The sequence below is a fragment of the Coregonus clupeaformis genome, chromosome 12 (genome assembly GCF_020615455.1).
Source record: "Coregonus clupeaformis isolate EN_2021a chromosome 12, ASM2061545v1, whole genome shotgun sequence".
Taxonomy (NCBI): domain Eukaryota; kingdom Metazoa; phylum Chordata; class Actinopteri; order Salmoniformes; family Salmonidae; genus Coregonus; species Coregonus clupeaformis.
In genome coordinates this window covers 60,166,125-60,184,386 of record NC_059203.1, presented here as the reverse complement: position 1 = coordinate 60,184,386, position 18,262 = coordinate 60,166,125, and the positions used below count along the sequence as shown (strand labels likewise).

General features: G+C 40.8%; 1 protein-coding gene across 1 annotated transcript; it reads left to right on the top strand.

The window, feature by feature from the left end:
* The first annotated feature begins 3,323 nt into the window (after positions 1–3,323).
* Positions 3,324–13,261, top strand: LOC121578320 (inhibin beta B chain). The gene is made up of 2 exons (XM_041892620.2): positions 3,324–4,026; positions 10,480–13,261. Exons 1-2 carry the CDS (start codon positions 3,579–3,581, stop codon positions 11,280–11,282), a joined length of 1,251 nt encoding a protein of 416 aa, XP_041748554.1. The 5' UTR covers positions 3,324–3,578; the 3' UTR covers positions 11,283–13,261.
* The last annotated feature ends 5,001 nt before the right edge of the window (positions 13,262–18,262 follow it).

Here is an 18,262-nt window from a genome sequence, read left to right as displayed (position 1 = left end):
GACACCTGTCCACAACCTCAAACAGTCACACTCCAAACTCCACTATGGCCAAGACCAAAGAGCTGTCAAAGGACACCAGAAACATAATTGTAGACCTGCACCAGGCTGGGAAGACTGAATCTTTAATAGGTAAGCAGCTTGGTTTGAAGAAATCAACTGTGGGAGCAATTATTAGGAAATGGAAGACATACAAGACCACTGATAATCTCCCTCGATCTAGGGCTCCACGCAAGATCTCACCCCGTGGGGTCTAAATGATCACAAGAACGGTGAGCAAAAATCCCAGAACCACACGGGGGGACCTAGTGAATGACCTGCAGAGAGCTGGGACCAAAGTAACAAAGCCTACCATCAGTAACACACTACGCCGCCAGGGACTCAAATCCTGCAGTGCCAGACGTGTCACCTTGCTTAAACCAGTACATGTCCAGGCCCGTCTGAAGTTTGCTAGAGTGCATTTGGATGATGCAGAAGAGGATTGGGAGAATGTCATATGGTCAGATGAAACCAAAATATAACTTTTTGGTAAAAACTCAACTCGTCGTGTTTGGAGGACAAAGAATGCTGAGTTGCATCCAAAGAACACCATACCTATTGTGAAGCATGGGGGTGGAAACATCATGCTTTGGGGCTGTTTTTCTGCAAAGGGACCAGGACGACTGATCCGTGTAAAGGAAAGAATGAATGGGGCCATGTATCGTGAGATTTTGAGTGAAAACCTCCTTCCATCAGCAAGGGCATTGAAGATGAAACGTGGCTGGGTCTTTCAGCATGACAATGATCCCAAACACACCGCCCGGGCAACGAAGGAGTGGCTTCGTAAGAAGCATTTCAAGGTCCTGGAGTGGCCTAGCCAGTCTCCAGATCTCAACCCCATAGAAAATCTTTGGAGGGGAGTTGAAAGTCTGTGTTGCCCAGCGACAGCCCCAAAACATCACTGCTCTAGAGGAGATCTGCATGGAGGAATGGGCCAAAATACCAGCAACAGTGTGTGAAAACCTTGTGAAGACTTACAGAAAACGTTTGACCTGTGTCATTGCCAACAAAGGGTATATAACAAAGTATTGAGAAACTTTTGTTATTGACCAAATACTTATATTCCACCATAATTTGCAAATAAATTCATAAAAAATCCTACAATGTGATTTTCTGGATTTTTTTTCTCATTCTGTCTGTCATAGTTGACGTGTACCTATGATGAAAATTACAGACCTCTCTCATCTTATTAAGTGGGAGAACTTGCACAATTGGTGGCTGACTAAATACTTTTTTTCCCCACTGTATTATCTAACGCTTACAATTTCTTTCCTTTTTTCTGTCTTAGCAGTTCTATCAACATTTAGCAACTAAGCTAGCAACATTAGAAAATCCGTTAGCTATATTTCAGAGGTAAATGTTGGATATTAAATGATGTGTGGTCTGTTGCGCAGTCGAATTTTACAATATGCAGCGTGTCCCACAATATGTGTACATATATAACTTTTTTGAAAACTCTCAAAACCTAACTTAACTTACATAAATTGCACTGAAAATCGGTGGTCAGCTAGCTAGAAGGGTGGCTTTAGTTGCAAAATGTACCGTTATTTTCCAGTCCATTTAAATGTTGAGCTCGGGGTGGTTTAGTCCTCCAACCACTAGAGAGTGTCCGAAGTTAGGGGGTGTCCGATGTTGGGGGAAAATTAGCTAGAAAGATAGCAGTTGATGGGTTATTAAAACAGCTTTATACGAGGTATTGCAAAAATGTATTCTGTTTTGAAAATCAGAGGTAAATGTCATATCTTCTATGTTTTTGTCGGACATTATAAATGTTTTACAAAAGGAGTGTACTAGGCCTTTAGTAGTCGTGTATTAGCGGACCGATATAGCTGTCTGTAGCGCGAGCAAAAAATATGTCCTTTCGCAAGCCACACTAATAAAATGTGCATCTTACTGTAGCCTCTAGTGTTGCAATGGCTGTTGTAGTTTAATTCGAGTACCCACAACTCCCCACTTGGTGGCGGGCAAGTACAAGTCTGGGTACCAGTCTTTTTAGCTAACGTTCTACTCCATGCCATTCCTGTCATTTGCCAAATAATCATTTGACCAATGACAGGAGTGGCAAGGAGTGGAACGTAATAGCTGAACAGAGATGGCAACCAGGCAATGCAAGTATTGAGTTGTGATAAAATAGCCCAGTGAATTATTATAGGACTACACCTCTGGTTCCACTAGGTTTAAAATCAGAAATTAGTCTGTTGGCCAATGTTCATCCGCCAACATAATACTTTTGAATTTCGATTACACATTGGCCTACAATTTAGGATAATTGGTTACAGTATGTGAGTGTCTTCTATTGAGCTGTTATTGTGAATGTCATTGACCTGGTTCAGGTAGGCTATTTATGGTGTTAATGTGCAGTGAGTGGGCAGGCACAGGCAGGCCTATTGGCCATGGCCTACATACACAGAAATACACTTGGTACAAAATCTGTATTTTATTCATAATCTCTTCTTGTAGATGCAGGCCAATATTGGGCTACCATTGTATGAATAGCTGCTTATCTCTATCAATCCCCTTTCAATCCAATTGAAGCGATGCTTGTTCACCATGGCGGCATGAATAACTTCGAACTGTGTATTGTGACTTTATTGGACACCATGTTGCATTTGGGTAAAACGCAAACAAAAAATGTTTACAATACACATAGTCTATAATAATGACCATCCAATTCAGACACTGGCAATTGGCATTTGGACAAATGATTCACATGGTTAAATACATGATACAGAAAAAGCATAGAATAGAATATACAAGACTTCGATTCACATAAGTACAATTTCAAGTTATAATTGAGAGAGTCTACTTCAGTTATCAATATTGTCCCTCTGCAGAAACCTTCCCGACAGAGCAATGGGCCAAATAGATTGCATCATATTTACTGTAGGCCTACATGTGCTGGTTTACATTATTTGACCAGATGGAGATTGAGTAAAAAGAGTGGTAACTAACTGGGGTAAAGTTCATAGTTCTTGACGCGTCTCGCTGAGTAATACCCTGGCTCCATGCCATAATTCAAATAATGACGCGTCAAAGTTGCCTACGGTTACTGGTCTACGTGGCATGTCACACTTGTTTGGCTACTGAAGTTTATTATTCGGTGATATAGTGTAGGGATGACTGATCGATAATATAGCCTCTCTTATCCTTCAAAGCATGTGGCCTATTTGATCACTGTGCGTTATAGCGCATGTGCAATGCTATCGCGCGTCTCTCTGTGCTTGTGTGTGTGTGTGTGTGTGTGTGTGTGTGTGTGTGTGTGTGTGTGTGAGACCTGTCAGAGAGAGTCAGAGACAGAGCAGTGCCTGTCATTTCCTTGATGCGCTCATTGGTGTGTCCATATAACGTGTCACAACTTTTGGTGGATTACCCCAGTTATGTGGCTCATCATCAGGTGTTGAAGTACCACTCACGCTCTCTCATCCTTGTCTTCGAGGCATCCACCTGCAGGAACAAGGTCCCTCTGACTGGAACAGATCAGGAACTTGTTGAATGCAAATAGATCAGCATCCAAAGCAAGTCGGGGAACAACTTTTTCAAACATGCTCTCTTTAATATTATCGGTTCTTATATTTGCGCCTGCTTCTAAAATGCATAGTATCCATGTGTCTAGAGAGCCCACCAACATGCTATTATCTTCTGCTTCCACATTGCCAATGTTTTCATTGATGACGTCTCTGCTGGTGAAGGGACTGGAGGCTGCGACCGTGGTAGGGACCACACCTGGCTGCGCGTCTTGCGGCATTCAGCCGATGGAGAAGGATTCCGAGCAGAGGCTCCTGATTGAGATCGCCAAGCAACAGATCTTGAACAAGCTGCACCTGAAAGAGAGACCGAACATCACCTCGACTATGCCCCGCGCTGCGCTTCTTACGGCTCTCCGCAAACTGCACGCTGGGCGAGTCAGACCGGACGGCACCATTGAACTTGAAGTTAAGATCAATGATACCAAAGATCAGGGATATGAAATAGTGAGCTTCGCAGAAATGGGTAAGTTCAGTTATTTTGAATATTATAGTGTAGCCTACACTAGTGTCACTTTGTTTACTTTCTTATGGACTTTATTGGGCGTTTGGTTATTACCTCCAATGTGGCCTACTGATTGCACTGAATGTGCTTTTGGAACAATGTAAATAAACCATGTCAATTAAAATACAGAGCTCAGACATTTACATTGAAACCCTGACTTGAGATAGCTGGGGTAAATCAAGGTAGGCCTACAGATGTCTAATCTTAACTTGATCACTATTTTGTTGCCAAGAATTTTCCTGATGCATCAGGAAATTCAATTGAGCTTCGTGATTCAACCTGGTCTCAGAGCATTTTGTATTATTCTGTACGTAAATCGAAGACACACCATTTAGTATAATATGTTACGTTTCATATTGTATTTATTAATTTGTGGATGTCCACCTATTTCATATGATATGTTATGAATTACAATTCATATTATGTTACGATTTTTGCAAAATGTACAAAAGTTCAAATTTATAAAACGTACAATATGTTACAAATGTAGGAGTTAGGTTAAAGGGTTAAGGTTAGGATTGAGGGAATGGTTAGCTAACATGCTAAGTAGTTGTAAAGTAGCTAAAAAGTAGTAAGTCGTTGAAAAGTTGCTAATTAGTTGAAATGCTACAGTTGTCCGTGATGAGATTCAAACTCGCAACCTTTGGGTTAAGTTTAGGAGTTAGTTTAAAGAGTTATGGTTAGGGTTAGCTGAAAGTATTAAGGTTAGGGTTAGGTGAAGGCTTAGCTAACATGCGAAGTAGTTGCAAAGTAGCTAAAAAGTTAGTAAGTGAAAAGTTGCTAATTAGCTAAAATGCTAAAGCAACCTTTGGGTTGCTAGACGTTCGCGTTATACACCCGACCAGCCACCCTACTTTTCACCTTAAGTAACCATCTGTCTTGTGTAACCACATCAAACATAACATATCATACTAATTTGGGTGTCCCGGATTTATGTTTACTGTGTTACCTCAGGTCTATTAGATCAGGCTGCGTTGTTAGCTAAAAATGAGCAGTTATCTTTCTCTCCATGCAGTGGCAGTTGAGTCATTGGGATCAAGGCTCTCTATCTTAGAATAATGTTCCCTCTCGCTTGCTCAAACCCCTTACTCCTAGGTCCCATTACTGCAACATTCAAATGTACAACAATCTGAAATGCAGCCATACACATCAACAACCGTCATTTTATATAGCTTAATAACACAAGATAGACATTGATCTCCACTAGGCTACGACATACAACTGTCTAGTGTATCCTCAGGTTACGAATGATCTGTCAGGTTACGAATGATCTGGGGTGTTCTAGCGGTTAGGGTAGTCTAGCGGTTAGGGCCACTACGTGCACATATAGGCATACTGTGTTTGGCGTGGGTTCAATTCCGGCCCGAACCCTTATGGCATAAATAACAATCTCCCGATTTACTCAAAAAAGTTACACATTTAATAAAAGGACAGTCCAAATAACAGTACACCAATGTCAGTTTCCATTCATACAAAGTGTTGGGTAAATTGCCACAGTAGATTTGTTATGGTAAACGAGGAAATACTTTACTTCTATTGTACAGAATGCTTGTAAAATAGATAAATCGCCCTTAGTATGTTAAAAAAGGACTAAGTTGTTCCGATGACAATACCAACCAGAGGGCAAACATATCTTGAAATACTTTGGTTGCAAGCAGGACTAAAGCAGAAAGGAAGAGGCGAAGTGAGAGGGTTCACTCTCACCAAAATGAGCCCAATGCGTTTCTATGGGTTTAATATGCAAACCTAAACTTGTCGTCTGCCTTTGGAATGACTCCCATTGTTAGGGCGGAGACATGAGCATTTTGTCATTATATACAGATCTCTGACTAACACCGGTAGGTGAGCGGTAAAGGTGACCAATAATGGTTGTAATTGAGATCAGCTGTGCGGTTGAATTTTGCTCATATTGATGGTTTAAGGAGACATCAGTTGGCAATAATCTAGTACCATCGATGGTTGCAATAGGCCCCTTGTTATTTGGTTATATTTTAACAGGCTTCCTGTTAGCCTACAGTATCAGTAGTCACATAATGAACGGTGTAAAAACCGATAGTCTACTGTTTGTGTTTCCCTGGCTAAATCGATGAGCTGATTTTTCGCCATCAGTTAATTGAGAGATGTATGCCTACTGTAGAACTTCCTCCATGTGGATGCTCGCCAACTTTCTATAGTTAGGCTATGTATAATTTGCAGAGGTGGGTAGAGTACTGAAAATCTGTACTCAAGTAAAAGTACTGTTACTTAGATTATAATTTACTCAAGTAAAATTAGCCTTAAGAAACTACTCAAGTAAGATAAAAAGTATCCGGTCAGAAAAATACTTAAGTACTAGTTACTAATTTAGTTTGGTAATTTTTTTCACCTGTGACAGCAAACAAAAAGGACAACAACTTAGTGCAATTGTTTTGACATTCATTTATTATTAAAGCCTGCCACCACCATCTTGCAGATGGCCCCCAGCACAGGTACTCTCCAATGAAGACTAATATCAAAGAAAGTCTGTAGGCTGTACAGCTTCAATTACGGTCATTCAATGTTGACTTAATATCTATTAACGTGCACAACTTCATAAAAAGGTACAGTGCATTTGGAAAGTATTCAGACCCCTTCACTTTTTCCACATTTGGTTATGTTACAGCCCTATTCTAAAATTGATTAAATTGTTTTTGTTCCTCATCAGTCTACACACAAAACCCAATAATGACAAAGCAAAAACAGGTTTTTAAAATAAACAACTGAAATATCACATTTACAAATATTCAGACCATTTACTCAGTACTTTGTTGAAGCACCTTTGGCAGCGATTACAGCCTTGAGTCTTCTTGGGTATGACGCTACAAGCTTGGCACACCTGTATTTGGAGAGTTTCTCCCATTCTTCTCTGCAGATCCTCTCAAGCTTTGTCAGGTTAGATGGGAGAGTCGCTGCACAGCTATTTTCAGGTCTCTCCAGAGATGTTCGATAGGGTTCAAGTCCGGGCTCTGGCTGGGCCACTCAAGAACCTAACCCCAGTTTGAGGTCCTGAGCGCTCTGGAGCAAGTTTTCATCAAGGATGTGTCTGTACTTTGCTCCGTTCATCTTTCCCTCAATCCTGACTAGTCTCTCAGTCCCTGCCACTGAAAAACATCCCCACAGCATGATGCTGCTACCACCATGCTTCACCATAGAGATGGTGCTAAGTTTCCTCCAGAAGTGACACTTGGCATTCAGGCCAAATAATTAAATCTTGGTTTCATCAGACCATAGAATCTTGTTTCCCATGGTCTGAGAGTCCTTTAGGTGCCTTTTTGCAAACTCCAAGCAGGCTGTCATGTGCCTTTTACTGAGAAGTGGCTTCTGTCTGGCCACTCTACCATAAAGGCCTGATTGGTGGAGTGCTGTAGAGATGGTTGTCCTTCTGGAAGGTTCTCCCATATCCACAGAGGAACAATGGAGCTCTGTCAGAGTGACCATTGGGTTCTTGTTCACCTCCCTGACCAAGGCCCTTCTCCCCCGATTGCTCAGTTTGGCCGGGCGGCCAGCTGTAGGAAGTGTCTTGGTGGTTCCAAACGTATTCTATTTAAGAATGATGGAGGCCTCTGTGTTCTTGGGGAACTTCAATGCTGCAGGCATTTTTTGGTACCCTTTTCCAGATATGTGCCTCGACACAATCCTGTCTTGGAACTCTAAGGACAATTCCTTCGACCTCATGGCTTGGTTTTTGCTCTGACATGCACTGTCAACTGTGGGACCTTTATATAGACAGGTGTGTGCCTTTCCAAATCATGTCCAATCTATTGAATGTACCACAGGTGGACTCCAATCAAGTTGTAGAAACATCTCAAGGATGATCAATGGAAACAGGATGCACCTGAGCTCAATTTCAAGTATCATAGCAAAGGGTCTGCATACTTATGTAAATAAGGTATCTGGTTTTTATGTTTGATAAATTTGCAACAATTTCTAAAAACCTGTTTTCGCTTTGCCATTATGGGTTATTGTGTGTAGATTGATGAGGATTTGTATTTATTTAATCCATTTTAGAATAAGGCTGTAACGTAACAAAATGTGTAAAAAGTCAAGGGGTCTGAATACTTTCCGAATGCACTGGATATTGGAATAATTTCACCATTTCAATAGCATTAATGAAAATTAATTTAATGTACATGTGATGGTGAATGCATACTAAAGATTTACAGCAAGTGTGATGTTTAATTTTTCACTAAAAATGAACAGGTAAGTGTTACAACAGTCAAACAATCAATACCAAAATTTCACTTCCAATGATGTTACTAGTATGCAAATCAGACACATTTCCCCATGGAATTAAATTGATGTCAAAAATAGATTTTTTTTTGCCATTTTAACTAACCCTAAACATAACATAACCCTAATCCTCCTAACCTGCTACAAAAAGTAAATTTGGACAAACGCTGTATCCCTTCTAGACAAAACTGGATTTACCCTCCTCTTCAGAACTCTCCTTTCCACTTTGAAGGGTATTTTCTTTTCTTGTCTGGCCCATTCTCCTCCCCCTAGGTTGTGCAGCAACAAGCTGGAAATAAAAATATACCCCCCCCCAAAAAAAAAAAAAACTTGATTTCTAGTATACGGCACAAAAAGCTGACCCGTTGATGACTACATGGTTGACATTGCAGCTAGCTAGTTTAGCCAGTTTGGCAATCTAATGTGATAGCTAGTTAGCTATTGTCACACACGTCAGATTAATCTGTTCACTCTTAATGCCAATGTAAAGGTGGCTAGTTGGCCAACAAACATATATCATATGGGGAGCTAAAAACAGGAGATTCAACTTTCTGTCAGATTGTGGGTTAGCCAAAGCTAGGTAACTAGTCCTCGAAACACAATTTCAACAGCAGAATTATATCTTGTAATATTATATGTTTCTGGAGTAAGATTAGTATTTATAAAGGCTGAAGGTAATTAAAGTGCAAGTTTCCTCTGATCGCGTCTGGCTAAGAACCCAAGAATAAAAATATCCTCAGGAGAGAAGTGCGCTTCACTTCAAGAGCGGTGGTGTAGATAAAACTTGGTTTGAAGGACAACTTTAAGAGCCAATGGACTGAAGAGTTTTGATGACAAGCTACTTTGAATACATTTAATTGGTCAAGGGGTTATGAAATATTGATACAGACGTAAAGGGGAACCAATAGTATTGATTCATGTAAAAAACATTTTTTTAGGAGGTTTTCATCCTACTTTGACGATATAATAATATAAATATATGTAACTGAAGTTATTTGGTCAAATGTAATGGAGTAAAAACAAGTACAGCCTACAGAAAGTAACTAGAAAAGTACTAGTTTCTTAAAAAATGTAAAGGGTAGTAGTGGACCAGATTTGAACCCATGCCTACTCTGGCATATGTGTGCCATTGTCAGTGGCTGTACCAGCTGGACCACACAGGCGCTGAGATAACCATTCATTTATTTTGCCTATTGCTTGCCTTCAATAAATAACAAAACAATTTAAAAAACAGATTTTCCCTAATGAAAAATACATCTACAAACATTGTCAATTTATTATATTCCACATAACATTTACATTCACATTTTAGTCATTTAGCAGACGCTCTTATCCAGAGCGACTTACAGTTAGTGAGTGCATACATAATTTTTTTATTTTTCATACTGGCCCCCCGTGGGGGACCTGCTGTATCCTGCACGTAGCCTACATAGGCTACTTGAACTGACGCCCAATGAACCTGCAGTCTAAGTTATTGTATAGCCTACAAACACTACTTCCAGCTGCCCCCTGGCGGCAATTCTAAATATTAAATGTCCATTAAAGTCCTCCTGCTCCAGGATTATTTTCCTCCTGCGATGAAATGGGTCATATTAAGATCCGACATCTGTACCTCGAGCTTTAGCGCATGTCATTCTATTTGACCTCATTCCAATAGAAACTATTAATGATTTGATTTTGAACCTGGATGACGTGCGATAGTAAAGGTAAATCCAGGACACTCCAATTAGTATGATATGTTACGTTTCATATGGCATGTATTTTGAGATTGTATCTTTGCTTAAATAAATAACATGCTGTAACTGTGACTTGTGAACTTATACGAAAAATATTGGCATCACGTAGAACTACCCTGAAAGACTGGTATAGGGTTACAGCAGGGCTGTCAAACTCATTACATGGAGGGCTTAGTGTCTGAAGGTTTTTGTTTTTTCCTTTCAATTAAGCCCTAGTCAACCAGGTGTGGGGAGTTCCTTACTAATTAGTGACCTTAATTAATCAATTAAGTACAAGGGAGGAGCGAAAACCCCCAGACACTCGGCCCTCCGTGGAATGAGTTTGACACGTAGTTTACAGTAAATTATATATACACCTACAGGTATACTGTTTATTGTGACAAAATGACAAACCAATCCTCACACTCTGTATCTTCTCTCTGTGATCTAGATGAGATGGACACTACTGGTGCTCAGCCAGGCCTCACCTTCCAGTTCCTGCAGGAGCAAGGCCATCGCATTCAGGTGCTCCAGTCAGCTCTGTGGCTATACGTCCGCTCCTCTGACACCCCTAACTCAGGGCCCCGCCCCACCGCCACAGCCCACATCTACCTCTCTTGGCCTGGGGAAAGCGGCTCCAACCGCACCCTCCTCCTAGAGAAGATCCTGGATGTGCAGAAGAGCAACTGGTACACCTTCCCCATTACACACACCCTGCAAGCGTTCATGGACGGGGGCCAGCGGCTGCTACAGCTGGAAGTCACCTGCATAGAGACTGGGGTGGCCGGGGTGAATGGGGTTAGCCAGAACCTGTGTGAGCTGGGTAAGTCCATGGACATGGCCCATCAGCCATTCATGGTGGCCCAGGTGCGGCTCCGTGACGACCCCAAACACATCCTCCAGAAGAGGTCCCTACGGTGCGGAGATGATGTTACGGTTTGCTGCAAGAAGGACTTCTACGTCAAGTTCAAGGATATCCAGTGGCAGGACTGGATCATAGCTCCAGAAGGGTACCACATTAATTACTGTATGGGCCAGTGTCCCCAGGCCCTGGCTGGGTCTCCAGGTATCGCGTCTTCCTTCCATGCCACAGTCTTCAGCCAGCTCAAAGCCAACGGCATCAACACAGCGGTGTCTTCCTGCTGTGTGCCCATCCAGCGCAGGCCTCTGTCTATGGTCTACTTCAACTCAAAGCACAGCATCGTCAAGACCGACGTCCCTGACATGATCGTAGAGTCCTGTGGCTGCACGTAAAGAAAGAAGAAAGAGAAAGACAAGACATTCAGCTAATTATGCTTTTAGTCTGAGAAGACTAGATTGAATGTGTCACACATGCACAGACAGATGCAAATACATACTTTCACGATCATGCAGTATAGAATTGAAGATAATCTGTCTTCATCAATTCGATAGAGGGTTTTTGCATGCCAATGGTGAATAGTACTGAGTACTCTAAGGGTTTGTTTAGTCACACACAGATAGCACACGACAGAAAGAGGAGACATATTCATATATCACCTTCATTCCTTTTTTTTTAACTGTAAAACTATGAGCTGTTATAATTGTATTTGTTTTTATACTTTGTGTGTTTTGTATTACTGGTGAGCGTGAGGTGAGCTAAGAAAGATACAGTAAGATTTATGCAGTCTGTGCCTGGATCTAAGTGAATTAGAATAGCGCTTACTCTTTAGCTTTGTTTCTAATAAGATGTGTGCTGCATCGACAATTTTCACACATATCCCACGACTTGTCTAGGTAAATAAAGGTAAAAAAAAAAAAAAAACATATCCGACTGAGAATGTCCATTGTATACACTAGTATATAAAAAAAATCTTACTTTAAAGTTGTCTGATTCCTTCTAGTCCATTACAAGTATAGTTACATACATTGCAGGGCATTTGGACGTTCTGATTCTGAATTCTAAACTTTGAGATCCATAGAGGAGCTACATTCTAGAGACTAATGCAATCGCACTCATGCAGTTCTGATGATTTATGCAACAAGACAGCAGTAAAATCTCACCCCTAGGAAACCACCCAGACAGGAGCAGATATCTGATATGGAGAGGTTAAAAATGGTTTCATCAGCATCTGCACTGTATTATTTGCTCAGATAATCAGTTAAGCAACAGCCTGGCTTTGACGGCATGAACTCAAGGTTATTACACAGCTGTGCGAGCAAACATTTAGCTATTGCCACAGTGTCAGACAACGTGAAGGTCCATGAAACACACAGGTCAACAAGCATGCGCATGTTCCAAGGCACGGAGTCTGCATTTTCCAAAATCTAAGGTTTTTAGGGCTCATGTCAATTATATTCATCCATTCAAGCAAATAAAGTCTGTCTATCTTTGTTTTCGTTTTAAAATGTTTACACTAAATGGGTATAATGTGTGTGTATGATACGTTTAAAGCTGAAACCTCTTTGCTGCCTTCTTAATGGTGTGCATCTTGTGTGTGGTTGGCAGTAGCAGTGTATACTGTACTGTAGACTTTCCTACCATACCCTGGCACTATGCCGCAAAAGGTCCCATATTGCATTGCAGTGTGATATGCTAGCATGGCCCTCGGGATCTTAAAGCAAACACTTCCTGGTTACCTGGCTCTTAGAACATTAGAATAATAGAACATTATATTGTTCTTCTGCAAGCACTTCCTGTCCTCCTGTCCTAGAGCTTAATGTATGTCACATTGAGGAGTCATCCTTCCATAGGGTACATGTACTGCAGTCTGGAATGTACCATGATGATAACTAATACCATTGATTGTGAGACCAAAAAGTGAAAGTTTTTTCAAACAGAACGCCTCACATAACTTTCATAATTGGCAATGATTTATTCATGAGCACTTTATCGGCTTACTGTATATTTATGAGATTCTGCAACGGGTTGTCCTTTACTGCCATTGATGAAGGCAAAATTATTGTTATCAGGTTATTTTCTTTAGCCCTTGCTTTATGTACAGTATGTGTGGCCCTTGATATAACGTCATATTGTATCCATTGTGAACTAAATTATGGAGGAATGTCTCTATACTGTAACTGAATAATGATACCAGCATTTTGATTGAGTATCAATTCCAGTAGATTCTATTGTCTATCCTTTCTATATTACATGATATTTTGAATCATTTGTATTAAGAATAAACATTATATTTCATTTGTCTATTGTACTGTATGCAATAATCCTATTGAAAATGTATTTTAAACAAAACCAATAAATATTTTTGACATGACACTGACGTTTTTTATTTCTCAAGGAGTTGTCTGTTTTACCAGATTGAACAGCTTACAAAGAACAACACAATTCCGCAACTTAAAGGGGAAATTCGCCCATTTTTACATTTGGACTTATTTTCACTCTTTCTGTCCTTGGAGTTGATTGCCCAAACCAGTTTTTATTTTATTTTGTTACATAGAAAATTGGTTGTCACATTTAGCTGAGTCATCACTTGCCATTGACTACAATGCATTATGACATTTTTTCTAAAGCATGTTAGAAAACACTCATAACACTCACATCAGAATCCCATTCTGAATGATGTCTCTGCACTGAAATCTGTTTTAAAAAATCCACTGTCCCATAAATCTATATTTGTATATTTTTGTTGTTGTTGTAAACAGCATCATTCAAACATGGATTTATGGCACAGTGGAATAAAACAACTAAAAAATGAGTGCAGAGACATCATTCAGAATGGGATTCTGATGTAATATGAGTTGGTGTGGAGAATGTTAGTGTTTTCTAATATGCTTTATACATATTAGCATACAGCAGTATGGTCAATGGCAAGTGATGACTCAGCAACTTCCCCTTTAATGTTTACACAACTATGACTTCAAACATATTAATCAAAATACTACATTCTAAGCCACCCTTAGAGGTAGTCACCAAATTAACTTTTAAGAAGGCACACCTGTTAATTGAAATGCATTCCAGGTGACTACCTCATGAAGCTGGTTGAGAGAATACCAAGAGTGTGCAACGCTGTCATCAAGGCAAAGGGTGGCTACTTTGAATCTAAAATATATTTTGATTTGTTTAACACTTTTTTGGTTACTACATAATTCCATAACATTTCATAGTTTTGATGTCTTCAATATTATTCTACAATGTAGAAAATAGTACAAATAAAGAAAACCCCTTGAATGAGTAGGTGTGTCCAAACTTTTGACTGGTACTGTATACATCTCCAAAACTAAAATCAATAGTGTCTGAAAGGCATAGAGCGTGTTCGCCTGGACAAATACTGGAAGTGGTTTTATGGACCATTTGTGTTTGTCAGGTAAATAGTTGTCAAATATTTCTGGCACCCCGCAGCCTCTGTGAACATATCATGCATCCGCCTGCACCCGGCCCAAAAGGTCAGAGAGAAATAGGTTACGGTCAGCACGCAAATGCTCTGGCGAAGGCCGAAAGGCTGAAAAGTTAGAATGATAAAACTTTAATCGTTTTGACACGCTCAGTTTGCTGGAGTTCCCGAAAGTTTATCTGGTATGTAGTGTAGTAGTGTACTGTTCTATATCACACCAAGTTCTCTATAATCATCTGCTCTTCAAAATACATAGTTGGATACATTGGTAATATACACTGAACAAAAATATAAACGCAACATGCAACAACTTCAAAGACTTTACGGAGTTACAGTTCATATAAGGAAATCAGTCAATTGAAATAAATAAATTAGGCCCTAATCTATGGATTTCACGACTGGGAATATAGATATGCTTCTGTTGGTCACAGATTTTGTTTTTGGATCAGAAAACCAGTCAGTATCTAGTGTGTCCACCACTTGCCTCATGCAGCGTGAAACATCTCCTTCGCATAGAGTTGATCAGGTTGTTGATTGTGGCCTGTGGAATGTTGTCCCACTCCTCTTCAGAGGCTGTGCGAAGTTGCTGGATATTGGCAGGAACTGGAACACACTGTTGTACACGTCGATCCAGAGCATCCCAAATATACTCAAAGAGTGACATGTCTGGTGAGTATGCAGGCCATGGAAGAACTGGGACATTTTCAGCTTCCAGGAATTGTGTACAGATCCTTGCGACATGGGGCCGTGCATTATCATGCTGAAACATGAGGTGATGGCGCTGAAACATGAGGTGATGGCGGCAGATGAATGGCACGACAATGGGCCTCAGGATCTCGTCACGGTATCTCTGTGTAATCAAATTGCCATCGATAAAATGCAATTGTGTTCCTTGTCCATAGCATATGCCTGCCCATACCATAACCCCACCGCCACCACGGGGCACTCTGTTTACAACGCTGACATCAGCAAACCACTCGCCCACACGACACCGTACACGTGGTCTGCGGTTGTGAGGCTGGCTGGACGTACTGCCAAATTCTCTAAAACAACGTTGGAGGCGCCTTATGGTAGAGAAATGAACATTCAATTCTCTGTCAACAGCTCTGATGAACATTCCTGCAGTCAGCATGCCAATTGCAAGCTTCCTCAAAATCCTGAGACATCTGTGGCATTGTGTTGTTTGACAAAATGGCACATTTTAGAGTGGCCTTTTATTGTCCCCAGCACAAGGTTCACCTGTGTAATGATACTTTCTGGGATCTTTTATTTCAGCTCATGAAACATGGGACCAACACTTTACACGTTGCGTTTATATTTTTGTTCAGTGTCTTTCTTTTGCACTGAAAATCAAGGGGGGAATTCCGACCCGAGTTAAGCGCACGTAAATGGAAGATAATTTCCTTTTTATACACTTTTCTCTCTACGCGTATTCTGACCTTGAATTTAAGCATGAGAATAGCATGCTATTCACCCGCTATTCGTTTGGGGTGGAGATCAAAGAAATGAAGGTGTGGCGGAGGTGGGTCTACAAAAAAGCCATATTCTGTTACCTTGACTTCATTCCCTCATCATTCCACCACCTTGATGAAACGATGAATAAGGTCGAGCAACCTGTCGGTTCCAAGTGGAACATCTTTATTTTTCCCGATATAAATAATACCATTCTCCGTGCACTGTGATTTACAAATTGATAAGAGCCGGAGCTATTGTAAACATAAATTACAATTGTTTTAGATCTATTTGACCTTATGATTGCTGGAGATAAATGTGAAACCAGTAATATGGCAGCAAACTGAAGCATATCAACATACACGATATGTACAAAAGTATGTGGACACCCCTTTCAATTAGTGGATTCGGCAATTTCAGCCACACCCGTTGCTGACATCTGTATAAAGTCGAGCACACAGCCATGCAATAGCCATAGACAAACATTGGCAGTAGAATGTACTGAAGAGATCAATGACTTTCAATGGATGCCACCTTTCCAACAAGTCAATTTGTCAAATTTCTGCCCTGCTAGAGCTGCCCAGGTCAACTGTAAGTGCTGTTATTGTGAAGTGGAACTGTCTAGAAGCAACAACGGCTCAGCCACGAAGTGATAGGCCACACGAGCTCACAGAATGGGACTGCTGAGAGCTGAAAATCATCTGTCCTCGATTGCAACACTCACTACGGAGTTCCAAACTGCCTCTGGAAGCAACGTCAGCACAAGAACTGTTAGTCGGGAGCTTCATGAAATGGGTTTGCATGGCCGAGCAGCCGCACACAAGCCTAAGATCACCATGCGCAATGCCAAGCGTCGGCTGGAGTGGTGTAAAGCTCGCCGCCATTGGACTGGAGCAGTGGAAACACGTTCTCTGGAGTGATGAATCTCACTTCACCATCTGGCAGTCCGACTGACAAATCTGGGTTTGGCTGATGCCAGGAGAATGCTACCTGCCCGAATGCATAGTGCCAACTGTCAAGTTTGGTGGAGGAGGAATAATGGTCTGGGGCTGTTTTTCATGGTTCGGGCTAGGCCCCTTAGTTCCAGTGAAGGTAAATCTTAACGTTACAGCATACAACGACATTCTAGACGATTCTGTGCTTCCAACTTTGTGGCAACAGTTTGGTGAAGGCCCTTTCCTGTTTCAGCATGACAATGACGAGTTGGTTATTTGAATCAGCTGTGTAGTGCTAGGGCAAAAACCAAAACGTGCACCCAGGGGGGCCCCTAGGTCCGACTATGGGAAACCCTGTTGTAGATTTAGGCACATTTTAGGATTAGGAAGGTATGTATGAATCATAAAAAAATGGTTTGGAGAGCTATAAATATATTGATGAATAAAAAATACAGTGGTTTGATTCATCCTGAAAGTTGTCATATTCAAGTTCATACATTAAATATTGTAAGGTGCAAAAAAGTGTATATAGGGGTTGAACAATAGTTCTGTAAATCTACCCTAATCCTCAATAATCATGGAACTGTATGACAACGGTCCAGTCGTCGTGAACCGTGTGCCAGGCTCCAGGTTTAACCTGCTACGTGCGGTCTGAGTTCCATAATGATTCAAATTGGCTACATGTCCCAAATTATTTCACAACGTTATCCTAATATGACCCACTAATGCTAGCGACCCTCAGGAACAACTACACGGACGTGACAGAGGAAAGAAAGGTAAACAGAGTGGAATGGAATGGAATGATGCAAAATGTAGGCTACAAATTGAAGGAAACTAACACTAAAGTGACAGTTATAAATGTATGTGGGTATTACTGATGGTGGCTCCCGATAGTGGCTAATATTTAACATGATACAAATTGTAAAATAAAACGGAGAAAAGCCTGGGCATATAATTGAAACATTCTAAAGTGCATACAACTTCGCAGGTCTCCAAATTTCATCCATGCAAATTATGAGGGCATACAATTACAATTCGGAATAACGGTACAGCTATTTATAGCCTACTTTACTGTGGAAAAGGGGCTGCAATACAGGTCATTTTGATATGATTTTCAGTTTACTTCCATATGACTGGTTTTACATTCGTCTCCAGGGATCATAAGGAAAAAAGAATCTAAAATAATTGCTATGTGTATTTACAGTCGCCTTCTACAAACGGATTACTCATTTACCTATAGCTCTTATTAATAGCTCTCATCAATTTATAAATTACAGTGCATGGAGAATGCTGTTATTTCTATCTGAAAAAAAAAAGTAAAGTTTTTTTCCACTTGGGACTGGCAGGTTTGCTTGACCTTATTCATGGTTTCCTCGTGCTTAAAGGTGGTGGAATTATGAGGGAATGTCGGAATAAGGCGTATCTGTAGACACACCTCTGCCACACCTTCATTTCTTTGATCTCCACCCCGAATGAATAGCAGGTGAATAGCACACTATGTGTCACGTTCGTTGTGTAAAGGATCGGACCAAGGTGC

Excerpts from the sequence above, each read along its gene's own strand:
- LOC121578320 (XM_041892620.2), top strand. The coding sequence starts at position 3,579 with ATGCTCTCTTTAATATTATCGGTTCTTATATTTGCGCCTGCTTCTAAA. Across the intron at positions 4,027-10,479 it reads AGTGAGCTTCGCAGAAATGG|ATGAGATGGACACTACTGGT; the intron begins GTAAGTTCAGTT and ends TCTGTGATCTAG.